Source organism: Malaclemys terrapin, chromosome 4 (assembly GCF_027887155.1).
Source record: "Malaclemys terrapin pileata isolate rMalTer1 chromosome 4, rMalTer1.hap1, whole genome shotgun sequence".
NCBI lineage: Eukaryota > Metazoa > Chordata > Testudines > Emydidae > Malaclemys > Malaclemys terrapin.
The window spans coordinates 104067805-104087256 of NC_071508.1; the positions used below are offsets into that span (position 1 = coordinate 104067805).

Consider the following 19452-nt stretch of genomic DNA (forward strand, 5'->3'; position numbering starts at 1 on the left):
TCATTTTACACAGAGTGAAACTGGGGCACAAAAATTTAGCTTATTCATCATGAGTCAGTTGACAGAGTTGGAAATAAAACCTGGGTATCTATTCGACCCCAATCCCACGTTCATATCACTTCATCTCTTGAAATAACTGAAGAGCATGATGATTACAATTCTAAAAATGCCCGAGTCATTTTCAACTTATTCTCAGACAGAAAAACTATCAATTAAAAATGCAGTAGGAGTTTCACTCTTTAGAGACATGTTCTTATATGGCGTGTTGCTGCAGGTAACTAAAAAATTGTTTATATCCCAACAAATACTACCAGTTTTCAAAAACAATGCAGTTTATTTAAACAGCACAAAAAGATGTAATTTCACTAAAATTTAGACATTTCTTAATTTAGTAATTTTCAGAATAAAATGTCATCTTTAAACTGTGCAACACAAAATAATGTAGCCAACAGTAACATACAGGTACACCATTTAATATTTATTATATGCATTTTATATACATTATTTTTCAACTGTTGTACTTTTGCTACGTGGTACAATCTTAAAAATTTGCTGATTCATACTTTGTAAAACAGAAACCTTACAAAACTCATCAAAACCCGCAAACTGATCAGAAAAGTTTTGTGGAAGACTAGAAAAAATACTTTATTGTCTTAATCATGCATTACACAAACAAAATCTTTAGTTACACAATAAACTGAAGCACTTTTGAAAAAAATAAAAGCAGGGAATAACTAGTCCAAACACAGCAGATTTATGAATCTTGATTCAACTACTTCTGTATTCTATTTGAAACGCAAATAAACATTTTTCACTCCAAAAGTTCTGAAACAAGATTGTTTTTTCTGGAATCAACTTCACTCCAGATACTTAACTGGAAAAAAAAATCTTGGTTTGTAACTTTAAAAACTATGAAATGTCCTATTTTTAGTCTATTTTAGACTGTTCAAAGAGTGCCATAATAGATATACAGGGCCCTTTAACACACTACATAAAAGGATATAAAGACCAACAAAAAGTGAAATAAATAACAATAGGCCATTAGCAAGATGGGTAATCCTTGATAAATAAACTTGTAAATACAGTAAGATGTACAAAATATCACATAGTGATAGGATGCCAAGATTAATTTTTTTAAGAGTTCACTGGGAGGGTATTACAACCCCTCTGTGTTTCATTTAAACATACTTCTTTACAGTCCTTTATATTTATGAAGACAGTTATGCGATGATGATGAATTAGCATCCTTAATGAAAGGACTTAGCTGAGCTGTGTTAGGCAAAAGAAGGGAAGATTGTGGTTACACGGCAGCGGGTCAGTGAGATCTCTGTGTTTTAGGGTTCTATAATGCAGAAAAAACATTATCAATACAATCTTGAGCACTGTTGTGACAGGCTAAATATATAAAAAGACTTATAAAAACTAGAATTTTATCCAAACATTTTGTGCAACTAATGCTAAAATATTTTAAGTTAAATTTCCTTTTCTTTAAAGCAAAATAAAAGTTTAAAAGGGGATCTGTGGCATTCAACTGATAAACAGAAGATCACTAAGAGATGAAAAGAAAGCTACTCTTGGAGCTCACTTCCCCCCACAAGAGCACCACATTCCTAACCCTAAGGCAGCACACAGAGTCCAAAATAAAAGTCTTTTGTAAGATCAGACTCCACGTTTGCTTAAAGACACCTAAAGAACAGACATATGCTCAGTTCATATTCAGTCCAGGCTACAAATACTGGTTTTCTTTTAAAAAAAATACAGTAATTACAGTTAAATTAATAAGCCTGACATTATTCAAGATGTGGTGACTTTTCACCAACTTAAACCTGCCCCACATACAGCCTTCGCCCAGGCAGATCAGATGTAGTGTCCTATTGGTAGCCGTTTCATTGATGGCAGTGATGCATTCCCTCTTTTTTTGTCCAAGCAGACCTGCTATTATGGTGCAGGTTTGTTTTGTTGTGTCACACAAATACTTTGGCAAGGGCATCAGCTCCTGCACTGGCAATATATGCTTTTGATGGATGAAAAGCTACGTCATAAATGGACTCATCCAACTTTTTCCTATGGGCTGTTATTTCTTGTACACAAGTCTTGCTGTCTAAATTCCATAATCTAATGGAACAGTCATGGCCTGTGTTAAAAAGAAAGATACAAAAAGTTAGGTTTTCATATCCTTTAAATATTATTAAAGCAAAATTGGTAGACAATATATAAAGTTAAAACTTACTTCCAGACATCAAATAGATTCCATTGGGATCTACTGCTAGACTTGTGACAGCATCCAAGTGAGCAACCATAGAATGGATCATTTTACCTAAAAGCAAAATAAAGTATCAATTCCCGGGAAGTGTCTTAATATTTTTTGACAGAATTATATTAAGGAATCAATTTAATATGAGGTAGCAAACAACAATATAGATTTAAATTAAATATGTTAGAATCATACTGGAATTGACATTCATTTATATCACTTTAAACTCTAACTATTTGTTGTTAATTTTTAACAACTACGTGAAAGATGCTTCATAGCCTATATATAGCATGGTGATGGTCCTGAGTGACTTTCAGATAGGCATATTGACAGTAGGGACACCATGTCTCTAAAATGCTTCGCACCTTCGTTGGCAATCATAACAAGACCACCAAAGACTAAGTGAATACGGTGATGACTACACTGTTACACGTGCATTGCCCCAATGTCCACAAGTCATCACTGAGGCCCATTGAAGGGCAGGATGAGGAATATTGAAGAATTTCAGTTTCAATGTCATCACCATGACCTTTCATGACCACGACTTGTATATATGCATGTGTGCGAGAATTAAATAACTTTTGTTGTGACTGCAACTGCCGCAAAATAAATGCACAAGATGTAATTACAGGTTGTTCAAATTTTTCACAAATGAGAACATTCTAGTAAAAACACAAGGAAAACAGAGGGGCATTATTCTAGGTTTCACGCTTCCAATTGAAGGCAGGCTCTGGGGAATCAGCCCTGGGAATTTGGAAGGCATAAGGGGCTGGTTTTCTTTTGGGAATGTTTTGATTTGGTTTATAATTTTTTTTTTTTTTGGTGGTTATATATACACATGTATGGGAAATAGGAACAAGAGGAAGGCAGTGCACCACTCTTCTGTTTTTAAAATGATGGCAAAGATATCAAAATTTGGTATAGACATTTGGAATATGTTTATTTAAACCCAAATAAATACATCCTTACATATACATTAAGTATTGTAAATATGCAGTGTACAATGTGGAAGAGCAGACAGATACTCTAAAGAACAGAAAGCTAGTACTCTAATAAACTCAGACTCATTAGACTAAGGCCAGAAGAGACCATCATGATCATGTAGTAGTCTGACCTCCTGCACATCGGAGGCCACAGAACTTCACCCACCCATTCCTGCAATAGGCCTGTAACCTCTGGCTGAGTTACTGAAGTTCTCAAATCTTGATTAGAAGATTTCAAGTTAGTGTATCTACCATTTATTCTAGTTCAAACAAGTAAGTGACCCATGCCCCAAGCTGCAGATAAAGGCAAAAAAAAACCCCAGTCTCTACCAATCTGACCCGGGGAACAATTCCTTCCTGATCCCAAACATGGTGAACAGTTAGACACTGAGCATGTGGGGAAGACAGCGATTCTCAATCTTTTTGTTGCAGTATAGGAACATCTTGTGACATACCCTAGCACAGTTGCTGTGTCTACATTTTTCTATCCATTCCCTCATCTCATCTCCTTTTCTAGAGCTTACAGTTTGTAAAACAGATAAGCCATTTTAAGTCTAAAATGGGCCTCTAGCAGCCCCAATCACAACTCCTTGGCCACAATAAATTACTTCTTGTTCCAACAGGTCTGTAGGTAATGACCTTGATCTTTAACAGGAGAGAAACTGATTACATGTTTAATTTTTGGGGAGAGGCAGGGTATGGGAAAGAATAAGACAAGGGGAATGGGGAGGCACTCAATAAGGTAGTATTTAGCAATGATGGAGAGGACCTATTATCCATGGTAATCAAAGCCCATCAGGCCAAAGGGAAAATATTCTCTCACTACCTCAGATGTAGCTTCCTAATGCAATCCTGGGCTCTTTACTGCATTTCAGCCATACTTGGAAAGAGTTTGGGTAGATCTAGGCTGATATCTACTGGTTTATGAAAGGAGAAGTTATGTTATTAAAATCTGGATTTGTGATAATATTTAACAAGGGAAATTTTTGACCAAGAAAGACTGGCTTTTAGAAGCAGCTGCCAAGATTCAGTGAAAGGATGTAGAGCACTAACTGGGAAGCTAGTACAGAAAGGGAATTCATCATACCCCCCAAAAACAAAGAAAAAACAGCCTTCCCCTGATGACTTAGTACAGGCAGTCACTGGCTAAAATGATAGGTCCCTCGTAAATAACAGAGAGACTAACTGTTCCTTCACACAGTTACAGAATTGCTGACAAGTCCATGGGAATCTTGGGTCATGTTGTTCAGCCCTATCTGCAAGGAGACCTGCCTGGCTCTGCTGCAAGCTGAAGCAAGGTCAGAAGCCCCAAGAGAGAAATATAAGGGGACTGACCAGGACACAGGAGTGGCTAATCTGGAAGCCAACTGGCTTGTGTATGAACCAAAAAAAAAAAAAAGACCCCGGGCTGCCCTCCACCCCCGAGCAGGTGTGGCGCCCTGGGCCATGCTCCTCCCCAGAGCCTTCCCCAACCTCCACCACCCGAGCAGCAGCAGTGCCCTGGGGCCCCCTTAGAGCACCTATTATCTAGTCAGGGGTATTTATAGTATAAGTCATGGACAGGCAATACTCAAAAAAAATTTACGGCCTGTGACATGTCCATGACTTATACTATAAATACCCATGACTGAATCTTAGCCTTATGGATGATTATTAAGATATTTTTCTCATTTCCCCCCATCCCCTCACACATTTCAGTTGAGAACTAATCCTTTAACAAGGCCTCAGATTTTCAGTCAGTTATGGATTTACAACAAGATATGACTAAAATGCAAAATGTGATGTTTCACTTATATCAAAGTAAGTATAGGCAGGATTATCTGATGACGGTTATGAAGATAATATTGGAAAAGTTACATATTTTCCTACTGTAAGGGGAATGTTTCTTTTATACTAACATGTAACAGTGGAACAACAAATCTATGCTATGATTCTGCAACAAGTTGTGTGTGGTATTACCCTCCCATATCCACCCAGATTTATTTTAAACATCATTCAGCTTAATGCACTAGGTTCTTAGTATCCTTACCCGTTTTATTGTCAAAAAACTTGATGTGTCTATCTTCATGAGCTGTAATTGTTACAGGAAGTGTAGGATGACTTACTACCCTGTTAATATGATTATTTGACTGCAGTCCTGAAAAGACAGAAAGTTATAGGTAAAATATTTGATGGATAAATAGTAAAAATACAGTCAGCAAGTAATAATATTGCCCAAGAACACACCATATTTAAAAATAACCAGTGAATTAATAGCGTATTGGATGGAAATTCAAGTGTCAGGAAAATTAATGAGACATTTTAGAAAAAAACATGAAATGAAAGACAGAAATACATGTGATGTGCTCTGGCTTTACAGGGCAGGGACTAATCCACATGCACTCTAATCACGGTATTATGAAGAGAAAAATTGTGTGGTTGGGCTATATGTATGAAAGATACTTTAGAGAGAGGGTGAACAGATTATGTTTGTATGTCATGGTAGTAGTAATGGTGTGTGTGTGTGTCAAAAAAGATTATGTTAAGATTAGGTTATGACTTCTAACCAACTAACTAGATTCTCTTTTCCTATGCACTACACAAAGGTCTTATTTCTACTTAAATTGTTTAATGATACATACAATGTCTTTAAAATAGTCTCTCCTAAATCTTGGTGTATCATTTACCTTGTGAAAGGATACTTTGCTGAAGTTTTGGGTTTCTCTTTTGATGTTTAGCTATTTAAGTTTTTATCCTTAACCAAAGAGATATGTTCCTCCCTTTAATTGGGCTTCTATCTTAGGGTACGTCTATACCCAGCCGCTAGTTCGGCGGCTGGCAATCCAACTTCTGGGTTCGACTTATCGTGTCTTGTCTGGACGCGATAAGTCGAACCCGGAAGTGCTTGCCGTCGACTGCGGTACTCCAGCTAGACGAGAGGAGTACCGCGGAGTTGACGGGGGAGCCTGCCTGCTGCGTGTGGACCAAGGTAAGATCGAACTAAGGTACTTCGAACTTCAGCTACGTTATTCACGTAGCTGAAGTTGCGTACCTTAGTTCGATTTGGGGGGTTAGTGTAGACCAAGCCTTAGTATAAAGGCCAATATAACAGACTATGATTCTCTATAGTTTCTTTCATAATCTACTGGTCAAGGTGCTTAATTCTAGCCATTAAATACTATCAGGGTAAACACTAGACAAACTGAGCTGTTACATATGAAGTGATACGTTGCCCTCTTACAATACTAGATTTTCAACGTTATTTTACTGAGAAGGGGTTTAAATGCCGGCACCTACAAAAGGGCAACACTGATGTTATACTGCACTCTCAGCACTGGATCTGATCCTGGTGCTCAACCTCCCAGTCCAGAAGATAGAGAGTCAGCAATTAAGACATACTAATTCTGTAAAGTACATTCAGAATTTGACACTCTCTCTTATGTTAGAACCATAATGCCTGCACTTAACATATTCATGCATATGCCTATGTAGTTACAACTCTGTTCCTTCATATTTAATTCAGGGAATTGGTTCTTGAAAGACTAGCTACATTTTTAGTTTTTCAGCAAGGTTCTGTCACTTTCAGCATCTCTGTAACCCTTTCTGAATTAGCGCCATCCTTATCCTTCAGATCATTCCAGATTCTCTCAAACTTTTTTTTTTTTAAAAACAAAGATGAAAATTTTTTCCTTTGCCAAGAAAGTTACTTTTCCTCATTTAATCCCCCTATTTCTATGATTTGACATCTCCACATGACAATCAAAGAAAGTCAGAATAGAATTAAAATGTGAATTTGTGCAATACAGAAAAAGAGGAATAAAGCTCTTCTAGCTCACCATACCCTGAAGCTTTGGAAAGAGCATACATCTAAGCTGCATACGAGACAAAATTAATTCATATTAACTTACCAGAGTCTATCTGTGATGAGAGTATTACCAGTGATTGGGACGTTTCTAAATCATAAATGACTGTGCTGCCAGTGCTAAAAGATGTGACCATATGAGCAGGATCACAACCTATAAAGTCAACCGATGTTGGTATTCCATGTTCTAAGGAGAAAAGAAAAAAAAAGATTAGATAGAGAAATAAAACCCTTAAGATACCTTATAGGTTTAAAAAAGTTTAAATGATCTTTCCTATTTTTCTTCCACAGTAATTACCAAAGAAACTCCTTTTAGAGTTTTTACAAAATGCTGCAAAAAGAAAAAAAGCAGCTACCTTAATTATCAGCAATAATAATAATAATCAGCAATTTTAAAAAGTAAGATTGCCAAAACCAGCTAAGGTTTGTGCAGAACTCATTCTACTTAAAGAGTTAACATCTGAAGAGGAAGGATGTGATGGCTGTAGAAGGGAGTGAAGGCTTCACTTAAGAGGTTCATCACAGCTGCATTTCCTTGGAGCTCCAGTAGTTTTCCTTTAGTCCTAGAAATACTGCAAGTTGATACTTGGTTTGGGCAAACTGAGGAAACAAACTTATCCCCTTCCCATCACACAAATTTTTAAACAAAAATGCCTTTTAAAAAAAACCACGCAAACATCATACTCACCCTTTTCTCCATTGTAAGTGCAAATGCAGGGCAATTTTTCTGGTGGATTCCATAATCTAATAGTGCCATCTGCTGAACAAGATAGTAAATGATTCTTTATACCACTATAAGCAAGACCCCAGACTGCATCTGTATGAGCAATTAATGTGCCAGCTAGAACGTTTGGCTCTGGAAAGGAAAAAAAATTCCAAAGTTAAAAGTTAAAGCTTTTTACTGAAAATGAGAAATACTAAAAAACTGTTTTTACCTAGGTACAAAATAATTCCTATGGTAAACTCAAAAGCCACAGTTGGTATTTTCCAGCTTCAGTAATTAATAGAATATAGATATCATAACCATGTAACAATCCTGTAGAAATCAGTAAGAGAAAATCTAACCAGTAACCAACAAAAAAATCCCCCCCAAAATAAAAGGGAGATTATAGAATTCTGAACTAAACTGCAACGAAAAACTAAAATTGGATCCAAAGCAGGCACTTGTAATTTCACACATTGTGTGTGTTACTTTAGTTGTCAGTCAGTAGATGAGGTTGGAAACCTAATTTCAATCTCTATGTTCTATAAAATAAAAGGGGCTAGTACAATGAATATTTTAGATAAATCCATGTAAATGTTTTCATGCAGTAATATGCTTTACTGAAAGCATATTTATAATAATCATTTGCATAACACCTATAATAATGGTATGATTCACCTGGAACTCCGATGTACAGAAAGAATTACTATTTTAATAAAGTTCCATAGTTACAGAGCCAACCAGATGATAACTTAGGTAGCAGTTACTCATTGATCTGGATCGCAGGAACTTTCATCTTTAATCAATAGTATAATATAAATTAATTTTCATGGCTGAAGGCACCTCAGCTGTTCGCAATGACAAATGAATAAAATGCAACTAAATGGCTATAAGTAAGGCAATTTTTCTTTCTTAAGACAACAGAAGGGGCTGGCCAGACACAGCCTGATGCTCTTCTCTGCTCCTGTGATGCTTCAAAGGGATGTCCAGTTATAGGGAACAGAGAAGCTGAAATGTGCCTTGTTTGTAGCTAGGAGAGAAGGAGAAGAAAAGATCCGAGCTCTAGCAGCTGCTTTTACCAGGCTCTCCCTTTTCACAAACCTGACAGCTCTAGGATTCTCATGTAGAAGGGTATTTATACCCAGTGCCAGCCTCCTTGCCAAAAAAAAATAACATAAAAGAGCTCTTGGAGGCTTCCTTTCTGCTTTGGGGTGAGTGGCTCCAGGAAAACATGTCCTTTCTTCCTCTTCCCCTCCTTCTCCAATATACTTTTAAATTTCCTTCATATCAGACTTTGGGCATGACCATCCCTGCGGCGTTATTTATTTATTTATTTGGGAGCAGAAAAGGACAGGGAGGGAAGGAACAAAGTGAGGGGCAGGGATACAGTAATCTTTTAATGAAAGGTTTCAGAGTGGTAGCCGTATTAGTCTGTATCAGCAAAAACAATGAGGAGTCCTTGTGGCACCTTAGAGACTAACAAATTTATTTGGACATAAGCTTTTGTGGGCTAGAACCCACTGCATCAGATGCATGGAGTGGAAAATACAGGAGCAGGTATAAATACATGAAAGGATGGGAGTTGTCTTACCAAGCCTGAGGTCAGTCTAACGAGACAATTCAATTAACAGCAGGATACCAAGGGAGGAAAAATAACTTTTGAAGTGGTAATGAGAGTGGCCCATTTCAGACAGTTGACAAGAAGGAGTGAGTAACAGTGGGGAAGTTATTTTTCCTACCTTGGTGGTGCCACAAGGACTCCTTGTTCTTTTAATGAAAAACGTAATTCAGAAAGAAGCTAGAAATATCTAACAAAACCTGCCTTCCAGCTGGCACTCTTCTGACAAACCTTAAAAAAATTCACTCAGGGTTCCCAAAACAATGCTTCCATCCTAAATACAGGGCTGCTCACAGATGGACCCAGTTTTTTTTCTGAGCCCTACACCAGTTAGGCTTGAGGAGTCTTCATTAAGGGAGTGTCAGATCTTGCAGTCGGATGTTCAATAGATACCAATGATTCACGCATACACAGTACCAATAATGGAATGTCAGCATGAGCCTGTAGAGGTGATTCCAATAAATCTGATGGTACCAAGGATGAGGGAGCTGAAGAAATTGGTATTGATCTTGTAGCTGAATAACCTGGATCCCTCCACCTGCCCTGGGTGGAGGCTGCTCAGGCCCCCCACCTAGGTCAGGTGGAGGGTCTGCCGTGTCTCCCCACAGCTCCCAGTGCGGCCCCCCTGACCCGGCTTCGGCCGGGGAGGGAGGGGGCTTGGAGCCGCAGTCCGGCCATGGTAAGAGCTGGGCGGACAGCTGTGGCAAACCATCAACCTGCTCTGGGTGGGGATCTAGAGCACTCCCCGGGAAGCTCCACAGGTCTCCCCCCACCCACGCCAGCATGGAGCCCAGCCGGGGAGCCGCAGTGGACCTTCCACCTGTCCGCGGTGCACGGGGGAGGGGTTTTAGATCAGCCCAGGCCATGTCCCCACCCCCAAGGCTCCCCGCCCGGCCGAGGACAGGTGGAGGGTCCGCGACTCTGCGTGGGCTCCCACAGCTGCCCACAGGTCTCCCAAACCAGGCTCCAGCAGGGGGGATACCTCGGACCTTCAGCCTAGTCCCCAGCGTAGAGCCCTGCACATCTGCAGATATCTGCATCCCCAGATACATTTGTGTATCAGCGCAGGGCTCTAGTGATCTTGACTTCTTTTCCTTTTAAGAACTCAGAAAATTAAAGTTATGTGCCTTTTCAGTTGAAAATCTTATAACTGCAGCAGGAGGACTACTCAGAGAGGGAACACTGGAAACAGACTGATCCGACACACCAGGCTGTATCAGATGTCATGGATGTGTCCAAAAGCTATATCCTGAGTTAAATTTCCTTGCTGTTCTGAGACAGCTTGCTGAAAGAACAGCAGTTAGCATATGTACTAGGAATATGTCCCATACGTAGACAGTAAAGACACTTCCCATGAGTGCCTCTGGCTGGCATTGCAACATTACAGGAGGGGGACGTTTTAAAATCAAGAAGCTATATTGGCTACTAAATCTATCACAGGATACCAGCACCTAACAATGTTAAAACTATCTTAAAATACTCTCACTAAAATACTAAAAAAGAACTAACCTAAAGCTGACTAAAATAAAAACTATTTACAACACATGAAACTACGGGAGTTTAAAACAGGATTACTGGGACTGCTGAAGTGTTCCATCTCTGGCCCAATGCTGTCAGTGGAGGGAACAGTGACAGTTGGTCTGCACTGCACCTTTATGTCCTCCAGAGAAGTGGGGAGATTCCATGAGCATGGACAGACTGAGAGGGGACTGCTAACAAGACAAAAAGTTTGATCTCTGGTGCTGGGGGGCACGCAATACCCATGAATCGAAGACTTATAGACAACCACTTGATGAAGAACCACCTTTCCCTAAGTAAATTATGCCACTTTCAGTTCCTTTCTGCTCATTAAGTGGCAAGGCTACTCAGTCAAATCTGCATCTAAACATTGTCCTAGAAGTATCCTAGCCTAAATGTGAAACTTACGTCACTATCAGAGACAACAGGAAATGGAGGGTGAAAGACAGACTTTTTTTTTTGGTGCTGATATTTTTGGAAACAGATTTTTTTTTTTTACGAGGTATGGTTACTGAAGGCACTAGCAAACCATAAGTTTAGGACATTGTAAAATTCTCAGAATCGGAATCACTGTGAACAAATGAAAGTTTTTGTTTGTTTGTTTTAAATAGATTCTGTATTAGTCCAATATGTATCAGAATTTTACTTTAAACTAGTACTCTTCATAAAAGAGAGAGTTAGGAAGAACTCCTTTTTCACATAAAAGCTCTTACATCCTCTCCTAATATACTAGTTTTTCTACATAGAATCTGTATCTACACGAAGTGGGGATCATTTAAAAAACAAAAAAAAAAAAAAATCATTAAAAGTTCCAGGAAAGCATATCAATTAACAGTTGCCAGAAACCACACTGAAAACAGTACCATCTTGAACTAATTAATACATCTTCAATATCTGATATTTAAAATAACTTATTCAAAAGTCACTCTTAAGATAATTTTAAATGTTTGTTCATCAAAATGGTATGTATTTTAATTTCCAACTTAATTTAATGCACCTTCTAGATTTTACACGGATCATGGGTAAGATGACAAAAAGCACATCTGTAGCATTTAACACCACCACCACAAAAGAAACAAAACCAAAAAAATTAAAGGCACATTTCCTGCTGACTGGAAGGAAGGAAGGTAAATATATCTTTATGTACACTTGATAATTTTAATGATGGGTTCGGTAGAACTTAGAAAACAGTTTTAAAAGTTCTCTGTTTCTATACCACTTTCTATCCAAGGATCACAAATCACTACACAAAAAGTGAGCAAGAACTACCCTGATTTTACAGGTGGAAAACGAAGACATATATTAAGCACTAGTCTCACTCAAAGCCCATCAATAGCTTTAGAACAAAAAATAAGCTACAATATCTGTACTGGAAGAAAGGGTACAAGCCTCTTCTTTATCTGGGGAACTAAAAATTATCAGAGAATGAAATAATATACTTTGTCATACTTATACATTTGATGTACAATATGCACATATCCCACCTTCAGAATACAGAACACAAATGATATATCTATACTGTAATCATAGAGTACAAGTGCAGCTCAAGTAGACATACCTGAGCTAGCTTTAATCTTCTTAACTTGGGTACCAGAAGAGTGAAGCTACAGCAGTGTGTGCTTCAGCACAGGCTACACAAGCCCACTCAGAACCCTGGGGAATTACTTGTCGGGCTAGCCCACACAGAAGTGTGAGATACTACAGCTTCACTGCTCCAGTGCCCAAGATACCTGAGCCAGTTGTAATCTAGCTATGTTTCCTTGAGCTGCAATCAACGCTGTGACTGCAGTACAGACATACCCAAAAGCACATTAATAAAGATTTGTTTGTAGTAATTCAGATAACCTGTGACTTTCAGAACCACTTTAGAATCAAACAATAATAGTATTAGAAGTCTCATCAAGGTCTATATGCTGACAATCTTTCATTCTCAGAAGACACTTACCATATGTATCATAAGGATCCACATTAGGGCTAGGCATATTCCACCACTGGATGGTTGAATCAATGCCACCACTAAAACACTGTTCTCCGTTAGAACTAATTGCCAATGACAATACAGGTCCACTGTTAAAAGAAAAAAAAAATATTTTACTACTGGCTAAAATATAGAGCAGAAATGAAAATTGTAAAAGCATGTGTTTAAAAAAACACAAGACAACTGAAAACCATTGCATTCATTTTTCTCTGCAAAGTTTAATTTCTAATGAAATAGTAAAATGATTCTATTAAGATTTTTTTTGCAACTTTATTAATGGTGCTTGAAAACAATGGCATAAAAACCTCACACTCCCCAGAAATAATCTTACCTACAAGTCTTTCTATTAAGATTCAATGTATTACATAAAATTCTATGGGAAACAGAATGGTTGAAGTTGGTGAAGAGAGCTAGTAACTGATGACATCAAGAAAGCTGCAATGTTAATGTCTATTTTGCTTCAGTCTTCATTAAAAAGATTAAGGGTGACCAGATTCTCAATTAACAACAACAAAGGGGAAGGAATGAAAGCCAAAAGAGGGAAACAGGTTAAAGATTATTTAGATAAGTTAGATGTATACAAGTCGACATGGTCAGATGAAATTCATCCTCTGGTACTTAAGGGACTAGGCTAAAGCAATGTTGGAACTGTTAGCAATTATCTTCAAGAACTTGTGGAGGATAGGTGAGGTCCCAGAGGACTGCAGAAGGGCAAGCATAATACCAATCTTTTAAAAAGAGGAACAAAGAGGACCCAGGGAATTACTGACCAGTCAGCCTAACTTCAATACCTGGTAAAATACTGGAACAAATTAAACAATCAATTTGCAAGCTCCCATAGGAGCTATATTGATTTAAACTATGCCTAACCAACCTAATTTCCTTCTCTGACAGGGTTACTGCTCTGGCAGAAAAGGGGAATAGTAGACGTGACAGATCTTAATTTAAGTGAGACTTTTGACACCAAATGACATTCTAATAAGCAAACTAAGGAAATGTGGTCTAGATGAAATTACTATAAGGTAGGTGCCACAACTGGTTGAAATGCATAACTACAAAACGGAATAACTGGCTAGTTGGTAGTACTTCTGAAAATCTGGTGGTTATAGAGAATCACAAACTGAATACGAGTCAACAACAATGTGATGCAGTTGCAAAAAAGGCTAGTATTTTGGGGTGCATTAACAGGTGTGTCATTCACAAGACACAGGAGATAACTGTTCCCCTCTACTCAGCAGTGGTGAGCCCTCGGCTGGCATACTGTGTCTGGTTTTGGGAACTACGCTTTAGGAAAGATGTAGAGAGAGTCCAGAGGAGAGTAACGAAAGAAAAAAGTTTAGAAAACCTGACCTATGAGAAAAAGTTAAAAAAACTGGGAATGTTTAAGACTGAGGAGGGACTTGATAACAGTCTTCAAATATGTTAAAGGGGTTATAAAGAAGATGGTGATAAATTGTGCTCCATATCCATTGAAGGCAGGACAAATAGTAATGGATGTAATCTGCAGCACGGGAGATTTAGGTTAGATATTAGGAAAAACTTTCAAATAAGGGTAGTTAAGTCCTGGTATAGGCTTCCAAAGGAGATTGTGGAATCCTCATCATTGGAAGTTTTCAAAAACAGGTTGGACAAACACTTGTCATGGATGCTCTAGGTTTACTTGGTGCTGCCTCAGCACAGGAGGCTGGACTTGATTACTTCCAAAGGTGCCTTCCAGCCCTACAATTCTGTGATTCTATGATCCTATAAGGGAAAATGTTGGCTGCCACCACCCCACAGACCAGGGACACTGGAATAAGAAACTTCACTTCACTTTTTGGCAGAGTCCCCACCTGCCTCCCATTATGTTGGAGGAAGAATTAAATTCATCTGTTATAATCCTTCCAGGGCCAGGAAAGGGGGGGAGTGGGGAGCAGGGCGCTGCCTGCACACTGTGGCAAGAAATGAATGCAGGAGCGGGGAGCTGGGCCAGCCCCACAGGACAAGAGCCACCACTGTGGGATGAGTGTGAGGTGGACTTGCTCTGTAACATGCCCCCTCCCCCTGGGACAGAATGCGACCCTCCTACATGGTCATCCCCCCGCTCCCCATTTTCAAAAAGTGCGTCCATGATTTTACACACCATTTCCTCCCAAACCCATAATTTCTACTACATTTATCATGACTTTTTTGTGACTTTCGATGAAAAAAAAATGCTATGATAAATCTGAAGCCCTATTCAGAGTCTCTAAATTATTTCAGACACAGAAATGCTGCAGGACCCAGACACAAATGTTGTTTCAGTTTTAATTTTGGATTATCTTGTCCACCAGTTTAGGCAATAACATTTATAATAGTGCAATAGGTTTACTGCATTTACTGTTTTGAGATAGGAGAGACTGGGGATAAACAACACTGGAAAAAAAAAAAGGGGGGCTGCATCCATTACAGCCACTTTTGAAGAGTAACTGACTGCCATAAAATAATAAAAATTAAAAAATCCACAAGCTATCTAGAAATCCCCCCATTTTTTTCCCCCTTTAAATACCAAACCAAAAATCACAGAACAGGGCATATACTGGAAACAATGACAACTATCCATAACAGTATGCCATCTACCTTTCTGTACAGATATTCAGGGGTTCCCAAACTTCACTGTTCCATAAGCCCCTTCTTACAACAAAAATTACTACGCAACCCTAAGAGGGGGGACCGAAGCCTGAGCCCCATTGCCCAGGCCCTGTCACTCATGGCGGAAGCCCTGAGGCTTTGGCTCTGGGCCCCAACAAGTCTAATGCCAGCCCTGGCAACCTCATTAAAATGGGATCGTGACCCGCTTTGGGGTCCCGACCTACAGTTTGAGAACCGCTGAAATATATTATAGAGATTTGCAACATCTCATCTGCTGAGTTCCTCAGAATGTTACTCCTGGGGCAATTCTGTGCCACTGTGCAGGAGCAGAATTCATGTCATCTGCAGATTTCTTTGTTTCCCCGCAGAAAAATGACTTCTATGGGGAAGCAAAGGGAAGCCAAAAGAACAGTCAGTCACTCCTCCCCAGCAGCCTGTACAGCCAGAGGAGATGTCAATCATCACTGGAGGACATGGGTGGGCTGAGCAGGCGTGGAAGTGAGTGAACGAGAGAGACTGTCCCTCTTGCTTGCTATTGCGGCACGCGCGTCATGGAAGGAAGGGGCTTCAGGGTGTTTGGAGGTAGGCATGAGGCAGGCTCTGTCATAATGTAGCAGCCTGCTTGCTTTGTTCTCACTGTTAGTATACCGTTCCCATTCTTAGTGAATTCCCCCAGGAGTACAGAACAGGTGTAAAAGTTTTAAGGGTCCTTTACATCGCCAGAGTTGTATAAAGGAGCCCTTTTGTAAATGACAGTATGGTTTTATAAATGCTTATGATGCTTCAGTGATTAGAACTGGGCTAAATTTTTGAACTGAAAAATGTTCCTATCAAAATGTGCTCCATGTTTACTACTGACCTTTCTGGAGATGGTCAGTAGCCAATATAAATTGTGATTTTGATTCCCCAACTCTCACTTACTCTTAAGTTGCCTATGATGCAACACTGAGCATATGGCTGCATATATTTGTTGACTATTGAGGTTGCAGGAAAAAAACATCCCGATGTGTAAGAAAGTCAAGGAAAGTGTGGGCCCCTTACTGAATGAGGGAGGCGACCTAGTGACAGAGGATGTGGAAAAAGCTAATGTACACAATGCTTTTTTTGCCTCTGTCTTCACAAACAAGGTCAGCTCCCAGACTGCTGCACTGGGCAGCACAGTATAGGGAAGAGGTGACCAGCCCTCTGTGGAGAAAGAAGTGGTTCCAGACTATTTAGAAAAACTGGACGAGCACAAGTCCATGGGGCCGGATGCACTGCATCCGAGGGTGCTAATGGAGTTGGCCGATGTGATTGCAGAGCCATTGGCCATTATCTTTGAAAACTCATGGCGATCGGGGGAGGTCCCGGATGACTGGAAAAAGGCTAATGTAGTCCCCATCTTTAAAAAAGGGAAGGAGGAGGATCCGGGGAACTACAGGCCAGTCAGCCTCACCTCAGTCCCTGGAAAAATCATGGAGCAGGTCCTCAAGGAATCAATTCTGAAGCACTTAGAGAAGAGGAAAGTGATCAGGAACAGTCAGCATGCATTCACCAAGGGCAAGTCATGCCTAACTAACCTAATTGCCTTCTATGAGGAGATAACTGGCTCTGTGGATGAGGGGAAAGCAGTGGATGTGTTATTCCTTGACTTTAGCAAAGCTTTTGATACTGTCTCCCACAGTATTCTTGCCGGCAAGTTAAAGAAGTAGGGGCTGGATGAATGGACAATAAGGTGGATAGAAAGCTGGCTAGATTGTCGGGCTCAACGTGTAGTGATCAATGGCTCCATGTCTAGTTGGCAGACGATATCAGTGCCCCCAGGGTCGGTCCTGGGGCCGGTTTTGTTCAATATCTTCATTAATGATCTGGAGGATGGCGGGGACTGTACTCTCAGCAAGTTTGCAGATGACACTAAACTGGGAGAAGTGGTAAATATGCTGGAGGGTAGGGATAGGATACAGAGGGACCTAGACAAATTAGAGGATTGGGCCAAAAGAAACCTGACGAGGTTCAACAAGGACAAGTGCAGAGTCCTGCACTTAGGACAGAAGAATCCCATTCACTGTTACAGAGTAGGGACCGAACAGCTAGGAAGCAGTTCTGCAGAAAAGGAGCTAGGAGTTACAGTGGATGAGAAGCTGGATATGAGTCAACAGTGTGCTCTTGTTACCAAGAAGGCTAATGGCATTCTGGGCTGTATAAGTAGGGACACTGCCAGCAGATCAAGGGACGTGATCGTTCTCCTCTATTCGACATTGGTGAGGCCTCATCTGGAGTACTGTGTCCAGTTTTGGGCCCCACACTACAAGAAGGATGTGAAAAAATTGGAAAGAGTCCAGCGGAGGGAACAAAAATGATTAGGGGCTGGAGCACGACTTATGAGGAGAGGCTGAAGGAACTGGGATTGTTTAGTCTGCAGAAGAGAAGAATGAGGGGGGATTTGATAGCTGCTTTCAACTACCTGAAAGGGGGAATTTAAACTGTTCTCAGTGGTACCAGATGACAGAACAAGGAGTAATGGTCTCAAGTTGCAGTGTGGGAGGTTTAGGTTAGATATTTAGAAAAACTTTTTCACTAGGAGGGTGGTGAAGCACTGGAATGGGTTACCTAGGGAGGTGGTGGAATCTCCTTCCTTGGAGGTTTTTAAGGTCAGGCTTGACAAAGCTCTGGCTGGGATGATTTAGTTGGGGATTGGTCCTGATTTGACCAGGAGGTTGGACTAGATAACCTCCTGAGGTCCCTTCCAACCCTGATATTCTATGATTCTATGACTAATAACTAGAAATAAAGGGTCAAACCTAGCTACATTACTTTAGACAAAGGGGGTTTGGGGATTTTCTCCCATGCTCCCCAGTTCCATTCTCCATCCATTGTATTGTAGTTTAAATAAATTATCAAAAATAATTGAAACTGGCATGTTTATATTGCATTATTTTGACAACTATAATATGCACAATTTTGCAGAATTTTAAAATATTTTGCGCAGAATTTTTTATTTTTTGGCACAGAATTCCCCCAAGATTAGAATGTGCCTAAGCAGTTAGGACCTCTGCAATTCTCACAACAACAATTGTACTTGTCAGACCTAGCACAGGGCCAGGTCCTGGGGCTGCAGGCTTGCCTCCTTTGTGGGTTGGCGTGGGATTAGGAGATTTATTTTACCACCTAAATTATTCTGTCAGAGGGAAGGATAATCCATAAATATTTCTGGATGGGAAAGAAGCATATGCCATTTTCAGAAGCAGAAAGTTTTCCACACCTTCACCTCAGGAGTGTTACTTTGGAGCTTGTAGTTGCTGGATGTGGGACTGGTTATTCTTGACTGTCATAACCAAGAGAAAGGAATTTCCCCTCAGTGCATCAATGCCATGCTGTGTTATTTGGTTTTGCCTTCCTCTAGTTTATTCTGCTGAGTCAGAAGCCAGGGTTAGTTGACTGGGTCTCAGGTAGCTGTGCAACAGTTCAGTGATCTAACAGTCATTTACCATCAGCATGTTTTTTATAAATGCTGGATCAGCTGCTTTACAGAGCAGCTGACAGGTTGCACTGGCCTTATTTTGTTCAAGTGAGTTTATTGTCACAACTTGATGGACAAGAATCCCTTTTGGGGTAATCCAGTTTGCACTAGCCTCTCTTCCCAAAACTTGGATTGCGATATGAGAAGCGGGAATAGGTTTTATGATGCATCTCAGATGAGACACCCATCCAAACACAAAAATAGGTAGACTCAAGACCCATGGGTAAGGTGGTCTGGTTTGGCATTGCAGAGCTTCTGGCTGAAATCATGATCAGGCTCTTATCATAATCCATCTTGATTAATTCAACTCTCCCCCAACTGGACTTCCTGGCATTTGCTTCACTCCCAACCGCTATCTTATTCAGAACTCTGTTGTGAAAACATCAGCCTCAACTGGTACCTATGTCCAAACTAACCCACCCGAAATCCCTTTCATAAACTCTTTGTT

The 19452-nt window shown here is 40.0% G+C and overlaps 1 protein-coding gene across 3 annotated transcripts in view; it reads right to left on the reverse strand.

Moving 5' to 3' along the window:
• Positions 1–457: 457 nt before the first annotated feature.
• STRN3 (striatin 3) overlaps positions 458–19452 on the reverse strand; it is a 105559-nt gene continuing 86564 nt past the window's right edge. For all 3 annotated transcript variants that reach the window (XM_054028093.1, XM_054028091.1, XM_054028090.1), the window contains 6 exons: positions 12863–12984; positions 7767–7934; positions 7125–7265; positions 5267–5374; positions 2231–2317; positions 458–2134 (listed from right to left, as the gene is read on the reverse strand). In XM_054028093.1, coding sequence (XP_053884068.1) covers positions 1965–2134; positions 2231–2317; positions 5267–5374; positions 7125–7265; positions 7767–7934; positions 12863–12984 — 796 coding nt within the window. In that variant the 3' untranslated portion in view covers positions 458–1964. The remainder of the gene's footprint in view (positions 2135–2230; positions 2318–5266; positions 5375–7124; positions 7266–7766; positions 7935–12862; positions 12985–19452) is intronic.